General features: G+C 45.0%; 2 protein-coding genes across 6 annotated transcripts in view; both read left to right on the top strand.

The window, feature by feature from the left end:
* Positions 1-4,072: 4,072 nt before the first annotated feature.
* Positions 4,073-12,273, top strand: TLCD5 (TLC domain containing 5). 2 transcript variants are annotated; one of them, XM_059415354.1, is made up of 3 exons: positions 4,073-4,527; positions 6,634-6,822; positions 8,384-12,273. In XM_059415354.1, the coding sequence occupies exon 3, from the start codon at positions 8,488-8,490 to the stop codon at positions 8,920-8,922; it is 435 nt and encodes a 144-aa protein (XP_059271337.1). In that variant the 5' UTR covers positions 4,073-4,527; positions 6,634-6,822; positions 8,384-8,487; the 3' UTR covers positions 8,923-12,273. The 2 variants fall into 2 exon arrangements, with proteins under 2 accessions (XP_059271337.1, XP_059271328.1); XM_059415345.1 differs by having other exon boundaries at positions 4,446-4,527; positions 6,623-6,822.
* A 3,729-nt stretch (positions 12,274-16,002) lies between these two features.
* Positions 16,003-20,271, top strand: part of ARHGEF12 (Rho guanine nucleotide exchange factor 12) — a 145,332-nt gene continuing 141,063 nt past the window's right edge. For all 4 annotated transcript variants that reach the window (XM_059415324.1, XM_059415334.1, XM_059415317.1 and 1 more), the window contains exon 1: positions 16,003-16,089. In XM_059415324.1, coding sequence (XP_059271307.1) covers positions 16,058-16,089 — 32 coding nt within the window. In that variant the 5' untranslated portion in view covers positions 16,003-16,057. The remainder of the gene's footprint in view (positions 16,090-20,271) is intronic.

Here is a 20,271-nt window from a genome sequence, read left to right as displayed (position 1 = left end):
GAAGTTTTTTAATTCCTTTGGGTAAATGCCGAGGACCGTGATTGCTGGATCATATGGTAAGGGTATATTTTGTTTTGTAAGAAGCTTCCAAACTGTCTTCCAACAGAATGTGGCTGCACCATTTTGCACCCCCACCAGTGTGTGGAGTTCCCGTTGCTCCCATCTGCCAGCAGCTGGTGTCACCAAGCGTTTTGGATCTTGGTCATTCTAATAGGTGTGTAGTAGTAGCCCAGCTGTTTTCATCTGCATTTTCCTGATGACATGATGTGGGACATCGTTTCGTGTGCTTATTTGCCATCCGTATATCTTCTTTGGTGAGGTGTCTTTTCAGGTCACTGGCCCATGTTTTAATCAGGTTATTTTCTTATGTTAAGAAAATGTTAAGAGTACTCTATTTTGGATAAAAGTCCATTATCAGATGTGTCTTTTGCAAATATTTTCTTCCAGTCCATGGCTTGTCCTCTAATTCTCTTGAATTTGTCTTTGGCAAAGCAGACCTTTTTAATTTTAATGAAGTCCAGCTTACCCATTATTTTTGTCATGGCTTGTGTCTTTGTTGTTGTTTCTAAAAAAACATTACCATACCCAGGATCATCTAGGTGTTCTTTTCCTGAAATGTTTCAGTCTTGCATTTTACATTCAGGTCTATGATCCATTCATCTTTGAGTGGGTGTTCATCTTTGTGAAGGGTGTAAGGTCCGTGTCTTGATGTGTTTTGTTTTTTGTTTTTTTTGGTGGGGGGGGGTTTGCATGTGGATGTTTGGTTGTTCCAGCAGCATGTGTGGAAAACACCGTCTTCTCTCCTTTGTATTTCCTTAGCTCCTTTGTCAAAGATCAGTTGAGTCTGTGTAGGAGGGTCAATTTCTGGGCTATTCGGCCACGGTTTCTATGAAAGAAATGTAGAATTGTAACCTCACTGCTCAGCTTCCAGTAGCTTCCATTATCCACTGTCTTGGACCACTGTTTAACAGTCAAACCTGGGAGCAGGACCTAATTTACTTTTCTCATATGCATGATTCTATAAAATTCCAGCAAAGTTTAACCAAAGGTTGGTTAGCTTCCTCAGCAGCTAATTAGGCACAAGAGAATCTATGGGCAAAAACCAGTCACTGTCCAGGCAAAAACAAAAAAGAAGAATTGCTCCGCTACTTTTCAAAATTTGCATACTTCAATTTTTAGTTGACTCAACAGTGGTGGGCCCAGCTGTGGGCTTCCAACGCTAAGGAATTGTGGTGAAACTCAGAGAATGAGCTTAGTTCCAGGACTCAAGTTAAGAGTCTCTGCTCTGAGGGCGCCTGGGTGGCTCAGTGGGTTAAAGCCTTTGCCTTCGGCTCAGGTCATGATCCCAGGGTCCTGGGATGGAGCCCCACATCGGGCTCTCTGCTCAGCAGGGAGCTTGCTTCCTCCTCTCTCTCTGCCTGCTTCTCTGTCTGCTTGTGATCTCTGTCTGTCAAATAAATAAATAAAATCTTAAAAAAAAAAAAAAAGAATCCTGCTCTGAGCCCCTGGGTTTCAGGCTCAGTGCCCCTCCTCCCTGTACACTCTGCATGCACCTGCTATCTTTATGTACTGTGTTTGCTGATTCCTCTGCTTCACCTAGACTGTGGGAAGCTCCTTAAAGTTGAGGTTCTTTTTCTCTTTATCTCCATGATTAGCACTGTGCCTAGTACTGGGGCACCTGGGTGGCTCATTTAGATCATGTTCTCAGGGTCTTTGGGATCCAGCCCTGTGTCAGTCTCCCAGCTCTGTGGGGAGTCTGCTTCTCCCTCTTCCTCTACCTGCTTATGCCAATTAATATATAAAATCTTAAAAAAAAAAAAGCCCCAGCGCTGTGCCTAGTACATAATAGGCAATTAAGATTTTTGAAAATTAAGTTCTCTCTCTCTTTTTTTAAACCTTTGAATGACTTTTAGTGCCCTTCACCGAGGCTAGGAGCTGTGAATACCTAATAATACAGTACACATCTATAGGGGGTTCTTCTAGTCAAGGGCAGGCAGTATATCTTGGTGGTTGAGACCATGCCCTCCAGAGCCATATTGCCTGGGTTCATACTCCAATCTGCCTCCTACTAATCATGTCACCTTGAGCAAGTTCCTTGACTGCTCTGTGCCTTAGTTTCTCACCTATAAAATGGGGATAACCACAGTAACCATCTCATAGACCTGTGAGAATTAAATGTTAATAATGTATGTAAAGTGCTTGGAACAGTGCCTGGTACAATAAGTGTTGACTGTTATTATTGTGATTATGATCACAATTATTGTCATTATTATTCCAATAAATTGGTGGAGAGTTTCCTATTCCCTGCTCTCCCTTATAGCCCAGAACTTCTTGCGGGGGAAGGGGTGCCACTGTAGAGAAATATCTGATTTGGTAGAACAAGGGTTATGGCCAAACATATATAAGTAAATTTAATCCAAGGTAATGAAGCTTGCATGAGGATAAAATAAAGGCTCAATAAAGGCTCCAACAGAAGAACTGGCATTTATCCGCCAGACTTTAGACCCCTAGAGCCTTTTAGTACGCCTTTCTTCCCTAGAAAATGGTGGCACCAAGAAAATACTTCCAAATCCAGATGCTAGAAGAAGAAAACTACTATAACAATTAAAAGCAAATGGGGAGAGTTGATATTTGCATACTTTCCATTCAGGGAAATGGATCCTTCCCTGTTCTGTTTCTCCAGGCTCTCATTACTTCTTATCTGGTCTGTTCCAACCCATTTGAAGCAGGTTGTCTTCTCCATTCGCCTTACAGGGACTTCCGCTGAGTGCATAGCAGTGATTCTCAACTTTGGTTACACATTGGAATTCTGAGATTCTGTGTTTCTAACAAACTCTCAGGAGCTGCAGATTTTGCTGGACTACTGACCACACTGAGTAACAAGGGCTTAGAGAACATGGTAACATTATATCCCCTTGCCCAATAACATCAGAGGCTTCCTATTACCCACATCATAAGATGCCTCAGCCTGGCTTCTCAGGCTGGCATCAGAGTCACTTAAGGTCCTCTGACAGCAGTGGTTCTTAAATGTGACTAGTATCTGAATGACCTGTGGGTTATGTTTTAAAAGATATGTATTCCTGGCCCCCACATTAAGCCTGCTAAATTATACTCTTCAAGATACAGCCTACAAGGGCATTTGGAAGACACATCCTACATGGTGTAGAAGATCAGCAAGGTTTAGGCCCCAGTCGTTTCCAATACACTTTTCCAGGCTCATTTCCCATTCATCCAACCATCAAACATTCATCACATCTGCCTCCTACCAGGTATTAGAAAAAACAAAGATGAAAACAGTTTGGTCCTTACTCATGAGAGATTAGCAAGATAAATGTCAAAAGTAGATTATTAACTACTCCCCAGCCATGGTGTAAATGCTCACATCCCTACCTAACGACTTCGCTTTTTAAGACTGTCTGGGTCCCTCAGCATCCCGTTGTCACCCATCCTAATAAACGAATCCAGATACCCTCTTTACCCCATGTGAGCCACGTGTTTGGTCATTTCTTCCAGCTGGCTTTCCTTAGTACTAAAATAGAGCTCAAAGAGGAGAAAGGAATTACCAGAAGTGTCACCAACCACAATAATTAACATTTAAAAAAAAAAGATTTTATTTATTTATTTGACAGAGATCACAAGTAGGCAGAAAGGCAGGTGGCGGGGCTGGGAGTGGGGTGGGGAGACAGCTCCCCGCTGAGCAGAGAGCCCGATGTGGGGCTCGATCCCAGGACCCTGGGATCATGACCCCAGTCAAAGGCAGAGGCTTTAACCCACTGAGCCACCCAAGTGCCCCCACAATAATTAACGTTTATATAATGACTTCCTTGGGCCCGCCATTGTTCTAAGCAGTTTACATTGGTAAAGCGTGTAAAATTCTCACAACAGCCTTATAAGATGGCTATTACTACTATCCCGGTTCTGGGTTTGAGAAAACCGAGGCACAGAGAAGTTAAGCAACTTGCCCAAAGACACAGAGTAGTAACCAAGCCGGGTTTATTTTTAAGTCTTATATTCTACGCCAAGTTGGTAACAGGGCTGTCAGGAAAAGGACTAATTTCTAATGCCCAGGCCTAAGCCCTTTCTGGCAAATCAGTGATTGGTGTCCTGGTTTCGAAACTGAGACTCAGTGCCTAGTAGGGGGGCGAGCCCTCAGTGACTGGACGGGCGGCCCCAAACTGCGGGGACGGGGGACTGGATGGATAATTATTCAAACAAACACGCAAACAAGGGAGGCAGCCTGCGGGTCTCACGTGACCACTAGGTCACACCCCGCTATCTCCCCCCATCCCAGCCGGGAGCGCTGGAGAAGGACCCTCCGGCTCCCTTTAGGGACTTCCCCCGTCCAGCTCGGGTTCTGGTTCTGCGCTCCGTCCTCCCAGCCACAAGGTGCCCCCAGACCCCCGGCTCCTCTTCCGCCGCCGTCAGAGCATCGTTCTCTCTCCCTCTCTCCGCCGCTTCCTGCTCCAGGAATCCGCGCTCTGAGCTCTGGGGCCGAGGCGCCCGAGGCTTCCCGGCGCGCTCGGCCAGGTAACAGCGCGGCGCGAACGGCCGCACTCCGGCCGCTGGGCTGGGTTCGGGACGAGGACGGCCCGGTCCGCCCGGCCCACTGGCGGGGAAGGAGGCGGGCAGATGGCCCCGCCTGGCAGCCGGGGGACCGGGGTGGGGGTGGGGCTCTTCCTGCCCGGGGTCGCGGGAGGCCTTGGCGGGCGGGAGGCCGGAGGTCCGCACAGCGCGGTGGCCCGCGGGCGGTGGGCGAGTCGGAGGGAGCGGCGCTCGCGGTGCCCGCGGGGCGCCCGGGTAGCCGCTCGCCCCAGCCACGCCTGCTCCGCGGCCGCGAGCCAGGTGGGCCCGCCCAGCGCTCCTCCTCCCGAATCTGGCCCTGGAACGGGAGGAGCGAGGACGGGAGCCTTGGAATTCTGAGCCGGATCGGCCACTCCAATACCCTTCCGTTCTTTTACCCAAAAGTGGGGGTGGGGAGGAAGAAAAGAAAAAGAAAGACAGAAACAAAAGCGGAAATCCAGAGATGGAGTGACTTTCCCAAGGTCACAGACTTGTATCTGCCCCTTACAAATGTCTATTCTTTTATTTAAATGTTTGTAAATAGACTACTGTTTCCTCTGTTCTGCCAGGGAATTAGGATTCAGGGAAGAGGGCTCTAAAAATACTAATCAGCAGATCCAAATGAGCTGATCCGTATTACTGGCCGCTGACCCTGGCATTTACAAGGAAATAAGCGAGAACGGTTCTTTTCACTCTGGGTACTTTGTATTTCTGGCCCTTGCTCTGGAAAATTGGCCTAGATGTTTTACAAAATTTATCTCAGAACTCCTTGTCAGAACTGGGCCGGATTAGAATTTTCAATCCTCTTTTCTTCTCTCTTTCGTTTTCGTCCGTTTTTTTTTTTTGTTTTTTTTTTTTTTTTTTTATGGAGGCTCAAGAGGTGAAAGTGATTTGCCCATACTTTTATTCTGATTTAGGGGCATAGACAGAATTGGAACTCAGGACTGTTATTGATACCTGCTGTTTTCTTGAATAGAAACCTGATTTCAGATGAACACTGTGCAGAACTTGACCTTGGTAAAGCCCTCTGGATAGCATTCTGGGGAGTGGTTGTGTATTGAAGTGTGTTGGTCCAGGGATACTATTTCACATGTTAGAATAGGGTTAAGCAATAAGGGTAGCCATGCAGAAAATTCCTGCTGAGATGAGACAGATATCTGAAATGTTTTTGACTTTTTTATTTGTACTTTCAATAGAGGAGCTAATGAATATTAATAACAATATTTTGGTTACTTTAAGATTTTAGACCTGGATGGCTAAATTGACTCAGTTACAGTCATTCTTGGCTTGGTATACTTGTCATTCGTAAAAATTTCAGAGCGTAGCTTTCTGACTTTTTTGGTGTTTATCTGATTAACTGCCTTAAGGATATATTTTATACCTCAAACAAAACTTTCCCACTTAAACACCTTCTGCTTCTGCCTTGGTCAGTCTTTGAGTTGGGTTTCAGAACTGAACAGAACTAGGATTTTTTTTTCCCCTTCCGAAATGCCTAGACTCCGTTTAGTTCCCTATTCAGGTTTACCTCAAGTTTCGATTTTAATTGGTAAACCTGTGACCCAAATCCAAACTTCAGCTGAGTCAGTATCAGCTTCAAACCACATGAAACCGCTATGCGTCATATGACCTCTTGCAGAAACCACAGGTGGTGGTACTGTTTTTTTCACGAGAGTGTCTTATTGGGATTTTTGAAGCGTGAACACATTATCTAATATGTGTTACTCACGTTCATCCAAGGTCAGTCATCACTGGCAGGTTATTGTTGACATTTACTCATCGTAACAATATGATATGTTATCATCAGGCAGTCTACCAACTCAGAATGCAGTTCCTGGTTTTCGGTTTAGGGGTTTTTATCAGTTATCTCTAAGAAACATGGAATCAGAATCACAACCACGCTTTAATGAACAATTCTTGGCTGTGTTGATATGGAAGAAGTATTTCAGTGAAAGCAATGTTTTTGTACTATCCTAGAGTAGGAATGAAGATGATACAATTGACCCAATGCTGTTTTCTTAGGGTGCATCCTTTGTTTTTTCTGGTTTTGGTCTTTTCATCATAGGATGGCATTAGCTCTGTGTCCGCAGGTGCTGTGCAGCCTGGGGGGCTGGCTCTCACTCTACATCTCTTTCTGCCGCCTGAATAAGCACCGAAGCTTTGAGTGGAGCTGCCGGCTGGTGACGTTCACCCATGGAATCCTCTCCATAGGCTTCTCGGCTTATATTGGCTTCATTGATGGCCCTTGGCCTTTTACCCACCCAGGTAGGTGGGAGACATTAGAGGATTTTTCCCTAAGGGGTTTATAATTTGGGGGATAGTCTTGAAAGGATGGGACATTTTCACAGAATTTTTACAATATTGGAGAATATTGAAGAATAATTAGCTTTATGATTTGTATTGGGAGTCTTCTTCTTTTTTTTTTTTTTTAAAAGATTTTATTTATTTATTTGACAGAGATCACAAGTAGGCAGAGAGGCAGGCAGAGAGAGAGGGGGAAGCAGGCTCCCTGCTGAGCAGAGAGCCTGATGTGGGGCTCGATCCCAGGATCCTGAGATCAGAGGCTTAACCCATTGAGCCACTCAGGCGCGCCTTTGTTTATCCTCCTTAACTGTGATGTAATAATTTGTTATGCATATCCTATCATTTAATTGGTGTCTCGTTATTTATAGCACCTATATTGATTTTTAAACTGCTAGATGTGCAAGTATTACCTCCTTAGAATAAAAAAGGTTGTATCCCCTTGAATTAGTTTTCTGGGGCTGCTGTCACAAAATGCCACAGACTGGGAAGCATAAACAACAGAAACTTATTTTTTCACAATTCTGCAGGCTAGAAGTCCAAGTCCAAGTTGTTGGCTGGTTTGGTTTCTTCTGAGGCTTCTCTCTTTTGCTTGCAGGTGGCTCCCTTCTTGCCATGTCCTCACATGGTCTCCCCTTTTCATGTGTCTGTGTCCTACTCTCCTCCTTTTATAAGGACATCAGCCATGTTGGATAAGGGCCCATCCTAACAACCTCATTTTAATTTACTTCTTTAAAGGCCTTCTTTCCAAATACAGTCACATTGTGATGAGTTGGGCATTAGGGCTTCAACATAAGAATCTGGGGGGTACAATTCCAACCAGAAGTCCCCTAGGATCTGATTGTTTTTTTAATTCCTTAGGTTCCTTTTTTTTTTTTTTAATTTCCTTAAATTTCTATATTGAGCTTCTGAGGTTTTCCCAGAACTATTCCAGCTGATATGAAAGCTGCTATTAAGCTGTATGTCTTATATGAAGGTTTTAAAGAGATTTGAACATTGAGTTCTTGGACTCATTTTTCTTGGGCTAGAAATACACTAACTCCTGGGGTTCTTTCCAAGGCCCACTTTCAAGAAAGGTAGGGCCACCAGTGCCCGGCAGTCTAACCCATTACGCTAAGAAATTAATCTGGCATCCAGGGCAGAATAACTAAAAGAGTCTGGAAACAGACCTTTAAAATTGGTTAAATAAATAAATAAATAAATAAATACAATTTTAAGAAATAAAGAGAAAGAAGCTTTAGGGTTTTAACTAAAAAGACAAAACAGCTCAATTTTATGCTGCTCTGTAGAGAGGACACTGGGTGCTCAGATCACTCATTGAGATCCGGTTCAACAGAATAGCATTTCCCGGGCCTGTGATATAATTGGGCTTAATAAAGACCCGGGTTTTAGTTTTTAGTCTTTTGTGGTTGTCACTCAAATGCATGTGCCTGCCTGGTTCAGGAAAGCTCGGGAAACAATTGGACCTTGGTGCAAGGCATCAGGGTCTAGCCATTCAGTTTGCTTTTGTCTTGGTTTATTTCAGGCTCACCCAATACTCCTCTCCAAGTGCACGTTCTGTGTCTCACCTTGGGCTACTTCATCTTCGACTTGGGCTGGTGCATCTACTTCCAGTCCGAGGGGCCCCTGATGCTGGCTCACCACACGCTCAGTATCCTGGGCATCATCATGGCCCTGGTGCTCGGGGAGTCAGGCACAGAGGTCAACGCGGTCCTCTTTGGAAGTGAGATCACCAACCCCTTGTTGCAGATGCGCTGGTTTCTCCGAGAAACAGGCCGCTACCACAGTTTCACTGGCGATGTGGTGGACTTCCTCTTCGTGGCCCTGTTTACTGGAGTGAGGATTGGTGTAGGAGCTCGCCTCCTTTTCTGCGAACTAGTCTCCCCCAAGCCCAGGTGGTTTGTGAAGGTTGGGGGAGTAGCGATGTACGCTGTGTCTTGGTGTTTCATGTTCAGCATCTGGCGCTTTGCATGGAGGAAAAGCATCAAGAAATACCATGCCTGGAGAACCAGGCGGGGCGAGGAGCGACAGCTGAAGCAGAATGGCCATCTCAAAACGCACTAGCCATGACTTTGTCCAGACAGTGGGTCAGGGTTAGTCGGCCGCGGGACCCAGGTCGGAGATACGGTGTTACAGAACCATGCTTCCAGTGAAGTTAGGTTTCAAAAAAGGGCTAAACCTTATCAGTTCAACCTTTGGTCAGTCTGCAAATGGAGCCCATACCAGTATTAAAACACGAACTTCCACCATAGCACAGTTGTAGAAAAACGAAACTACGTGGTGGTAGTTGTGAGTATGTCACTGTGAGGTGAGCAATGCTGCATTCCTTTTAGTTCCTGGTGTCCCTGGGTCCTCTTGTCTCTGGGATGCCTGATGGCTAGACAGCTCAGGAGGGAATTTGAGAATTCCTTTGAGAATTGACTCCTGAGCAAACTCATTCCTGCTTTCCATGTAGCAATTTTTTTTTTTTTTTAAGATTTTATTTATTTATTTGACAGAGACACAGCGAGAGAGGGAACACAAGCAGGGGGAGTGGGAGAGGGAGAAGCAGGCTTCCTACGGAGCAGGGAGGCCGATGTGGGACTCTATCCTAGGACCCCGGGATCATGACCTGAGCCGAAGGCATACGCTTAATGCCTGAGCCACCCAGCCACCCCTCCAGGTAGCAATTTTTTTTAAAAATTTTATTTATTTGACAGAGAGAGATCACAAGTAGGCAGAGAGGCAGGCAGAGAGGGGCAGGCTCGATCCCAGGACCCTGGGATCATGACCTGAGCCAAAGGCAGAGGCTTTAACCCACTGAGCCACCCAGGCGCCCCTCCAGGTAGCAATTTTAAATGAGGTCACCCCATTTACTATAAAGGGAGGGACTTTCAGGAAGAAAATGTCTGACATTCTGAGTATCAGATCAGGGAACTGGTTATGCTTACACAAAGGGAAGAGCAGAGAAAAGGAGGGGGTGAAACTGGCGGTGGGGGTGGGTCACTTCTTGAGGACCCCCTATACCAACTGTTGAGGGTCCCCAAGACACCCCCAGGTTTAGTGCTTTGCTTGGAGGATTCCCATGACTCAGAATGTAGTCAGGCTCCTAGCTGTGATTAATTACAGTGAAAGGGTACAAAGAGAGCAGCAAAGGGACAAGGTGCCTAGGGCGGAGTCCAAGGGAAACCAGGCCCAAGCTTCCAGAGCCCTCTCCAAAAGTGGGATCACCCAGGATGTGCTTAATTGCTCTAACAACAGTTTGTGGCCATATGTGTAAAATATCCAACAAGGAAGCTCATTAGATGCTCAGTGCCCAAGTGTTTTATTGGGGCCCATGCCCGGCATGGAGCAAAATTCCTGACTCTCAGCAGGAAGGTAGGTGTTCAGCTGTACCATATTGTTTGCACAAACAATTTAGGCACAGTGGGCCATTCTCAGCAGTTGGTGGAGGGGGTGCTCCTGAAATTGAAATCGAAGTTCCTAGATGCCAGCCAAGGGCCAGCCTTGCAGGTGGGCCTTCCCAAGGACAGGAGTTCAGGTCTGCCCTGTTAACTCTTTCCTGCACGAAAACCAGAGAGCTAGGGCTTTGGATGAGAGATGAATGAGATGTGGACAGATTTACCACGTCCTGTTGTACGGGTTCTGCCCTACCAGGAAAACCATGCCAATTCTCAGGGCTTTTGTGCATTAATCTCCCAGGCATGAGAGACTGGGAGTGAATTCCATAGGGATTTACCATGTGGATTCCACAGTACTTGAGATGGCAGTTCAAGTTTCAGTTCTGCTCTACATACTGCAGACCAGAACCAGTCAAGTGTGCTGGCTGCAGGGTGATGAGGCTAATTTTTAAAATTTCATATACATTCCCTTTAGCCCTCTAAACTACCTTTTCTTTTCTTTTTAAGATTATCTATTTGATGAAGAGAGGCAGAAAGGCAGGCAGAGAGAGAGGGTGGGGGGAGCAGGCTGCCTGCTGAGCAGAGATCCCGATGCGGGGCTCAATCCCAGGACCTCGATCCCAGGACCCCAGGATCATCACCTGAGCCGAAGGCAGAAGCTTAACCCACTGAGCCACTCAGGCATCCCTTAACTACCTTTTCTTTTCGCTGAAAAAGGCACCCTTCTCTGTGGATATAATATGACAAGGGCTGTCTTGGAAGGGAACAAAGTATTTCTTAGTCCAGTAGACTCTAATCTCACCCAAGGAAAGCGAGAAATGTAAGCTTAGAACGAGAGATTAGGAATCCATACTTTCTGGGTTCTTTTAACTAATTTGGCTACTCACTTGCCAGATTGATTGGGCAGGTCGCTTGTGTACTCTTTGTCTCGGGTTTATACCCCGGTGTGAATGAATGAAATACCCCATTGTGTATTTCACAGCAACACTGGCATTTTATTAAGGGGTATCTTTAATGTAGGACTTTTATGGAAAAAGAAATTAAGTATTATTTATTTATTTATTGTTTATTTATTTATTTGATTAATGTATTATGTTATTTAGACCACTGGGGATTGGTATGCTCAGTTACTGAGCAAATGTGTGGGGCCACTGAAGGCTAAGCCTAAGTCAGTAGAAAGTCTCCACCCATTCTATGGTCACTGGTAATACTAACTTAATGAGTGGTCTTGAAAATGGAAGTCAGTGGCCAGACGTGGTGGAGCATTGGAACTGCATAAAGTCATCGTTGCTCTGGCAAAAGCAGCTTCCAAGGCATGTTAACAGTGGGTCTTTTAAAAGGACTGTCATCTGGTTAACGAGGTTTGCTGCACATGGAAATAATCTGACAGTAGCGTCTCCGTCTCTTTTCTTCTGTGATCAGGATCCCCAGAAGGCTGGTGAGAGTCTTTCCAACAAAACTGTGGTCGAAGTTGGATGCTAGGGAATGCTGATTTTAGCAAAAGCCTAGTAAAAAAGAGTGGCTTGGCGCAGGAGCTTAAAAAAAGAAAAAGCTGGCTCTTGAATTTTGGCACAGTGCAACCTGTTCCATACCAGACAAATGAATAGGCTTAATCTGGTACCAATTTTTTTTTCTTTTTACTCCTCAGAAGTGAAGGGATTGCAGATCTTGCTGTTTTAGGGGTACTCTGATGGGAATATACTTGGGTGTCTTTTGGAATTTGAATAACCTAAATAATAAGAGAAGAAAAATTGTTCATTTCAGCTTTTCTTGATGTTTTAACTAGTAACTATGAAGGAAACTCCCTGAGAGAAAAATGGGACATGAAGGTGAGTCAGCAGTTAAGATGCCGGGTTTCTACGTCACAGATAAATGAAGGGCTAATTAACATGTGATATGGTCCAACAAAATGAAGTATTTTACTCATTTGCCTTTGGATTACTATGTAATAATTCCTAACACTGCTCAAGAAAGATTTATATTTCAATGAGATTTGTACTAAATTTTATAAAAATAAACTTTTTTATCAACCCAAGTCTGCCTTTACATCTTTATTGTGGTTTTGCCAAGAAGTAAAATGAAAAGAATTCTTCTGGCTTGTAGAAATGTTGATCCATATTTATACTTATCTGTGAAATACCTCTTATCTGCTCTTACCACCAAGCACTCCTAATAACTGTTTACTTTCGGGGGCAACAATCTACATACAGGAAAAGATTGCCAGAGAGAGGAAGAAATAAATTTCTTTATTTTGCCACCTGTTTGGGTAGCTGCCTTGAATTATTTATTATATTTCTCTCTCCCAGGGGTAGAGGGAGAGAGAGAATCTCAAGTGGATTCCCTGCTGAGCATAGAGCCTGGCAACCTGTGGGCTCAGTCCCACAATCCTGAGGTCATGACCTGAGCCAAAACCAAGAGTTGGATGCTTAGGCACCGCGAGCATTGCCTTGAAAATGATGATGTTGAATAGGCTTCATGAAGACAAGGTCCTCAGCTCTCTCAGAACTGTGTTTAGAATGCCTAGAACAGTGTTAGACATACAGTAGGTGCTCAACAAATGTTGAAAAACCGGATGAAGATACGGTTTAGAATAACCACCCTGTCCCCCCACCCTCTGAGGGGGGTAACCTCAAAGCATGCACCATGGATTGTGTCACCAGTGTCATTTTTTTTTAGGTTAAGCGACTAATGACCATGGGCACTGTGTTCTCTTAGATTGGTGTGACTCTCCTGAAGGCATTCTTTACATATAGCCTTTATGAGTCTAGAGCTACAAGAGCTCTAAAGAGCCTTTCAAGGATGTTTTTACTCTTAGAGTAAAGAGATTTTCATCATTGAAAAAAATAGTTCTGGAATGAATAACCACTGGCTTAATTAAATCCTTTGCTTACCATCTTCTGAAGCTTTCCCACAGCAAATGCCTTCTTTGCTCACAGCTAGAACTTTGGGTCTGCTTAAGTTTGGAAAGATCTTGAAAGCAGCCTGCCAAGAGGTTTTGTATGCAAGGAAGAGAGGTGAATTAGGAAATTTTCCCAGTTTGTTTTATTCCTGAAGCTCAAGTAGTGAGGCATTCTCGAAGGGAAGAGAAGAACTCATTTTTTAAAGGCATGATTTGATGACTCATTGGGTCCAATTAATTTCATACCTACCCTGTAAATTATTAGAATCTGGCAAGAGGATTTAGTATGTTTAAGGAAGATATACGTTTGGGGATAAAGTTTGCATTTTGGTCATTTTATGTGGCTGGATGGAGCTCTTTTCAGTTAATACGCAAAAAATACGCAATTTCAGTTCTCAGGGTAGAATTATGCTAGGGTACACCAGCAGGTGGCGATGTATCCTGGTCTGATCATTAGGAAAGTGGTTTGGAACGTTAATCTGCTGCTATTCTTTCCCAAAATAAACATTACAAAATTAGCTGGCTGTGCCCTGAACTTAAAAAAAAAAAAAAAAAATCAAGCAATAAAAAGAGTCATCTTTGGCCTCTGTTTATCTTTTCCTTTTTTTACCCCGTTCTAACGTCAGCCTTAGCTCATGCATCTATTCAGGGATAGTGATCTTTCCTTGAACTGTTACAGGTTGACTTTTAGAAACAGCATTGTTCAGAGGTAACTGTTTCCCCTCTCCACAACCATTGTTTATTAAATTTGCTTTAACTCTTGATTTCCACAAAAATGCTGAGAACCCTCACCTACCAATACAGGTTTAAACCCATTAAGTCTGAAAACAGGTAAAGCGACAGTCACTTTGACATTGGCAGGCAGAACTGAACTTTTTGCATGCGGTACTTAAATTGCTACACTATGGAATTATGCAACCATAAAACTAGATGGATATCTAAACGTACCCGGTAGGAAAAAAAAAAGAAAGAAAGAAAGAAAAAATATGGGAACTCTTCAGAGAACTGCTACTCTTCGTACTGGATAAATACACTTAACTTGCTGCTCCCATTTCTCCCCACGGCAAGCTTGTGGAGTCGCTGTGGAAAGCACCATGCTTTCTCCATTTGGAAATCATACATTTCATTTTGCCAAGGCAGAAGCAGCCTTAAAGCAATATTATACCAAGAAATCCTGGCTCCAATTCCCACACTCACTCCCCCGCAACCGCCCTCCCCACCCCCAGCCCCACACACCTCCCTCCTTTAATGTTCCCCAGCAGCCAGGAGTGGTGCGCGGCGGCCCCTGCCCTGGGATGTGGCCAGCAGGTGCCCAGGTGAGCGCCCAAGGCCAAACCCTCCCTTCGCTGGGGTATGCTGAGTTAGGGACGGTGTCCCGGCACCCGGACCTGAGCTCTTCGCTTCCATCAGTCACAAGCGGTCTTTAGGTGTTATCAGAAAATAAGAACAAGTACATTCCATTAAGGAATAAACGTTTCCAGGGCAAGGGGTAATTCCCAAAGAGCCTCTCATCCCGGACGCCTCCGGTCCGGGAGAGCGCTCTTTGGCGGTGTCCGGAGGTAAGCCGAGCTCGAGCTCGTACACGACACACTCCAAAGCACAGCTCCCCGGCGCTCACCGGGCCGCGGGGCCGACGCTGGGTGGGTGGGACTCCCGGGGTGGGCCGGTTCCTCCCTTCCCCCGCCCTGCAGAACTACTTTTTCGCTCCCCCAAACAGGACGCCGGCGGAGGCGTCCGCGCGGCCCTGGCGCGCAGGGAAGCGCGGGGGAGACGAGGGAGGCCGGGCGCCGAGGGCGGCGAGGGCGGCGGGGTGGCCCTGCGCGCCGCGGAGGGATCCCGGGTGAGGCGGCTTCCCGAAGTCAGAGGGGAGGAGGCCAAAAAAAGTCGGCGGGGGAGGGGAAGCTCGAGCTCGCGCTGGACGCGGCCGGGGCCGGGAAGACAGAACCGGAACCGGAACCCGTGCGCGCGCCTGCGGTCGTCGCGCGGCCCCCACCGCCGGCGGCCTCCTCCGCCCGCCGCGCGCGCTCCCGCGAGGGCCCCAGGACCCGGCGAGCCGGCCCCGCGCTCCGAGTGGTCGCTGCCGCCGCGCTGCCGCCGCTGCCGCCGACCTCCGGGGCGGGTGCTTAGAGGCCGGGCCGCACGGGAACCTCCCGCCCCTCGCGGGAACGGCCGCCTACCGGCGCGTCGGGGAGGAGCCGCCGCCGCCGCCCGTGCCGACTGCGGAAGAGTCCGGGCCTCCCAGGGATGGGGAGCAGCCCGCGGCGCTGAGAGACCAGGTTCCTGTCACCTCAGGCTAAGGGACCCCCCTCTCCCGGCGCCCGCGGTCGTCTCAGCGCCCGGAGCCTGGTGGGGGCGGCGAGGAAGACGAGAGGGGTCCCCCGGCCCGGGGACATGGAGCCGCGCGAGCCTGGCGCGGGACGGCCCGAGACGCGGCCGAGGCTGCGGCCACGAGCGGCCGGCAGCCCCCGATAGAGAGCGGAGAGCAGAGCAGCCGGCCCCGCGGCGGCGGGGACTCGCAGGCCCCCGAGACTCCGGAGGAGGAGCCGACACCCCAGCCCCGAGCTGATCCCGCCCCAGCCCCCGGAGCGATTCCCGGGCCCCTTCCCCTACGGCTCGCCGACTTCTCTCCGTGACGAAGTTTTCTCCTTGTGCCTTCCCGAGGATTGAGCTCTAGCTCTCGAACTCGCCTTCTGGCAATCTTCCTCGGTTTGTTTTGGGAAATAACCTGTTTTGCTCCGACCAACATCCCCTGTCCGCCACCCCTTCCAGTGGGACGTTCTAGATGACTGAATGGAGTTTTGAGTTGGACTTTTGTGTCCCTTACGGAGTCGGGCCTGATCCCAGAGCACTGGGGGTGGGGTGGAGGTGTTACTGTAAAATGCAAGTTGGATAAAAGGAGGACCTCTCGCCAAGGGCCCCAATGAGTGGCACACAGTCTACTATCACCGACAGGTTGGTATGAAGCTCCCCTTGCGCTTAGCTTCCCTGGATTCGGCCTGACCTAGCTAGCAGAGACTCAGTGATTGCCAATTGCCTTTGACCAGTGAAGTTGACAGGCTTAGGAGAGAGGGTTGTTTGGGAGCTCTGCAATTAGTCTGGGGTTGCTGCCAAGTTACCCAGTTGATTGAATTTGGAAATGTAGCTTTTTTCTGGAGAGAAACTTTTCTCCAGATTCTCAGCGAAGGGGTAGGTAAAGCCATGATTGTGGGTTTTCTGCCTGTAGCGGGCATTGGGATTCTGTACTTATCTTGGAACCAGAGAAAGGTCATTTTGGGTGAAGGTCAGTGCCCGAAGTCGGCTGGGGTATTGGTGCATCATTGGTTTTCTTCCTGCCCTGTAATTCTCTAGACACTGTTAGATTTTAGGAATTGCTGCTTGTGAACTTCGTTCCGAGGCCACTACATGATGATTTTTGAACTTGATCTTCTTTCAATACTGAGTTGCGTAGCGTTCATTATCTAATAATTTTCCAGAATGTTGAAATTACTAGTAAGTCACAGGCTCTTGCTGGATCTAAAAAGGGGGAGGAAAAGTCATGGGGCTTGATTTTAATTGCTGCATTTTTAGTATTTGCATTTGCATCGAAGGGATACAAACCCTAAGCGAATTAGATGGTACATGGTAGCATGGCAGGTGGATTTGTTGAGTTCTGTGAGTCCTTTCTACTGCTTGTCTATGTTTCCTGGTGGTTGGTGAATTGAGCTAGATTATGGGGTTTAAATGGAGCTTCTTAACTCTTAAGGGTTATTCTTTGGACTATTAGGTTAAACAGTAAATTCCTTTACTGTGTTTAATTTCTCAATATCATTATGACATTGTATGCTGGTTCCAAATTTCAGTCAACCTTTTTTTTTAAGTCAGCATTCAAACTATTACACCTTTTTTTTTTTTTAAAGATCAAATAACTGAATGAAGGGGCCAAAGAAAGCACTTTGATGAAGAGAGCAACAATGGTGCTTCTGCAGAAAATAGTTGAATTTCCTAATAAGAGTTTCACCGAAACGTCAGACTCATTTGTTGATTTTAAAAGGGCCAAATTCCATTATCATACCATAACAGCTACTCCAGAAACAGAACTTCCTCTTCCTGTTGATGCTTTCCAGTGTCACGTGAATGTTCACCTAAAAGATTCCATTAAATATTTAAACTATATTCTTTGTGTATTTTTTATCTTATTTTATTTATTTGACAGAGCACAAGTAGGCAGAGAGGTAGGCAGAGGGAACAGGGGAAGCAGACTCCCTGCTGAGCAGAGCACCGGATGCTGGGCTCTATCCTAGGACTCTGGGCTCCTGACCTGAGTGGAAGGCCGCTGCTTAACCTACTGAGCCACCCAGGCGCCCCTCCTTGTGTATTTTTTAAAATGCATTTTAGTTTTCAACTTTTCTGATTGTACCCAAGTAGCAACAGTGCTTATCCTAATTTCTTCAGGTTATCCCTATTCCTTTTCCTTTCAGGGTTTTTTGCTACTGAGAAGTCACTGTAATGGGTGTGTGGGTAATTGTTTTTATTTTCCTGGTTCATTCAGTTCTCGCCCTCTGTGTTGAGCCTTTAGATAAGAATTCTTATTAGGATCTAATATAGTATTGGTAGTTTTTATTGTGATACTAGGGGTGCTTAATTTTGTAGAATCAAAACCTGGGGTCACCAGCTCATGTCACATGAAAATCACCTGATAGCACCCACATAATAATCTTCTTCCTTTCTGCTTCTCAGAGATTTGCTTCCTTTTTTTTTAGTATCATGGAAATAAAATCTTGGGATTTGGAATTTTTTAATGAGTTAGATGAGATATAAATATACAGTAAACATGCCATCAGTGAAGGTCTGTTCTTTGCCAGGCCCTGTGCTAGGCACAAAGGATTAAAAGACGAGTATTCTAAGTGTAAGATGAATCTGCAAATTGGTTTGGGTATTAATATCCTTGAATTAGTTCAGGTGCTTGTTGATCTCACATACTTTTCTAAACTGAAAACAAACAAACTTCAAAAGCCGCTTAATATTTAATATGCATTAAGAGAGTATGGATACCTGTATCCTAGGAATTTGTGCTAGTTTTTTTTTTTTTTTTTAAACAAGATTATTCTTGGGTGACTGTTACATTTTCTTTAAACACATATAACTCTGCAAATATCAAGCATCCATTTGCTCATTAGGAGAGTAGTTGTCCCTGATTTGAATATATGTTGGGGTTAAATCTGGAAGCCGTGGTGTAATGTTATTTTTTTCCCAGTACGTTAACCAAGTTATGAGTATACTGTAGTTCTTAGCTTCTTCTCAGCTCTGTCTACCTCATCCTCTTTTCTCAAGGTCTAATTCCAGTGTACTATAGGTGTATTTTGCTGATACTAGAGCTATTGACAAATTAACAGTGCCAGTGTAGCTTTTTAAAGATCCTTTCAAGTTTGAAGTACTGTATGTGGTATGGCTTTGTTTTGTAGAGTGTGCAGACCCACCAGGCCAGCTGTGTGAGTTAGAGTTCTTTCATTGTGGTGCTTCTGACTACAGAGTCTGTCTGTCCTCATTTGAAATCAGACTAGCTGGTTTTGGGCGTTGTTCTGTTTTGCAGTTTGTGGCAGGCGACACATGGCTGAACAAGATAAGAAGGGTTTTATTCTTGTGTTAGGGACGTGCTGGGGCTGGGATGGAATTCAGCTATGTTTAGGCTCTGATTGGTCACTGTGGATACTCAGAACTCTGTTATATCCTGTTATTATTTTACAGTTAAATTAACACATTCATTTACTCCCTTCTCTTCCTCCTCCGTCTTCTACTCTCCAGATCCCTCACTCCCTCTTCCCTTCTTAAAAGGTGTAGTCGTCAATTTAAAATTCAAACTATGTTCATGGTAGCTACTGTTTTTATGTAGTATATCTGAATAGTGTTTTTTTTTTTTTAATCTAAGCAGCTTATGAATACCATCTAGTGTCTTGCTTTGTAACTTCTGTGAGACATATAGTTTTCCACTTTTAGAATCAGCCCTAATGATTGAAGTGGTAGAAATATCTGATTGCTCTTCTTCAGTTTGCACTGATTGTGTATTTAGTCTTAAAATATATCCTAATTGTTTGCAGTCCTCTTAGACGCTTATCTTCTGTCCCTGACAATTTAGGGGTCTTATGGCACTTGGAATTTCTTCTGAGAGATAGAGAAGGGAGAATCCTCTTTCAGTGGATTTCCTAAATGATTTCAGACTAGATTTTAGAAAAGTGAATTTTCAGGGACGATACAGGTGGGATTTTGTTATAACAATAAATGGATCTTTGGTCTAGGACTTAGGGATTTTGTTGTTTTGATTGGTAGATAAAGGTTTTCGGTATGTTGGCATTTTCTTAGTACTGAGTTCACGTGTAAACTTGTTTAACTTAAGCAAACTTGTGGTGAGTGTGTAAAGCTGTGACTTTATATGCATATACACAGTAATTGACATTTTCATCCAGGTTACCTTTTCTCCCATCATTGCCATATAATGCTTTTTGATTAAAAAACAAAACAAAACGACTCCTGTATGTGTGCTATTTCAGGGTTGTCTGAGTCATCTGCAAACTTGAGTTATTTGTACCGTTTATTTGTAAAGTCAGTCATTTGATAAATACAAAATTGAGATTAGGGACCAGGGTCACAGTGCTAGCTTTATTTCGGTTTAATGTTCTTCCAGTGCAGTATAAAATCCTCATTCATATAGACATGCAATAGTACATTTACTTGAATATGTTTACATGAGTCAACATGTAGAGTAATCTTTTAAAAAAGTGCAGAGCTGTACTCTTCCTGATTAATGGCACATTTATAAGATGTTCATATTTATTTGGTGAGGTGACAAAAGAATCTATCTGAATCATTGCAAAAATATGGTAACCTGGTAATGCTGCTTAACACGTTGGTGGTTTCTCGTTAAAATGTGGGAGATAACGTTGAGTTAATACATTTTATTTATTATAAATTATATTTATTATACATTTATTCTTATATATTTATCTGTATGACTATAAATACATTTTATTATAAATTTTAACTAAGTTTGCATTTTTAGTTTAAAAAGTGATATTTGAGGCAGACATTTATGAAACCTATAGATGGTGGATTTTACATCTTTTTCTGAGGAGCATTATGATTCGAGAGAAAACAGAACAT

The sequence above is a fragment of the Mustela nigripes genome, chromosome 1 (assembly GCF_022355385.1).
Source record: "Mustela nigripes isolate SB6536 chromosome 1, MUSNIG.SB6536, whole genome shotgun sequence".
In the NCBI taxonomy this organism is placed as follows: Eukaryota; Metazoa; Chordata; class Mammalia; order Carnivora; family Mustelidae; genus Mustela; species Mustela nigripes.
The sequence above is the reverse complement of the archived record's forward strand: the minus strand, read 5'-3'. Positions and strand labels throughout refer to the sequence as shown.

Excerpts from the sequence above, each read along its gene's own strand:
- TLCD5 (XM_059415345.1), top strand. The coding sequence starts at position 6,624 with ATGGCATTAGCTCTGTGTCCGCAGGTGCTGTGCAGCCTGGGGGGCTGG. Across the intron at positions 6,823-8,383 it reads TTGGCCTTTTACCCACCCAG|GCTCACCCAATACTCCTCTC; the intron begins GTAGGTGGGAGA and ends GGTTTATTTCAG.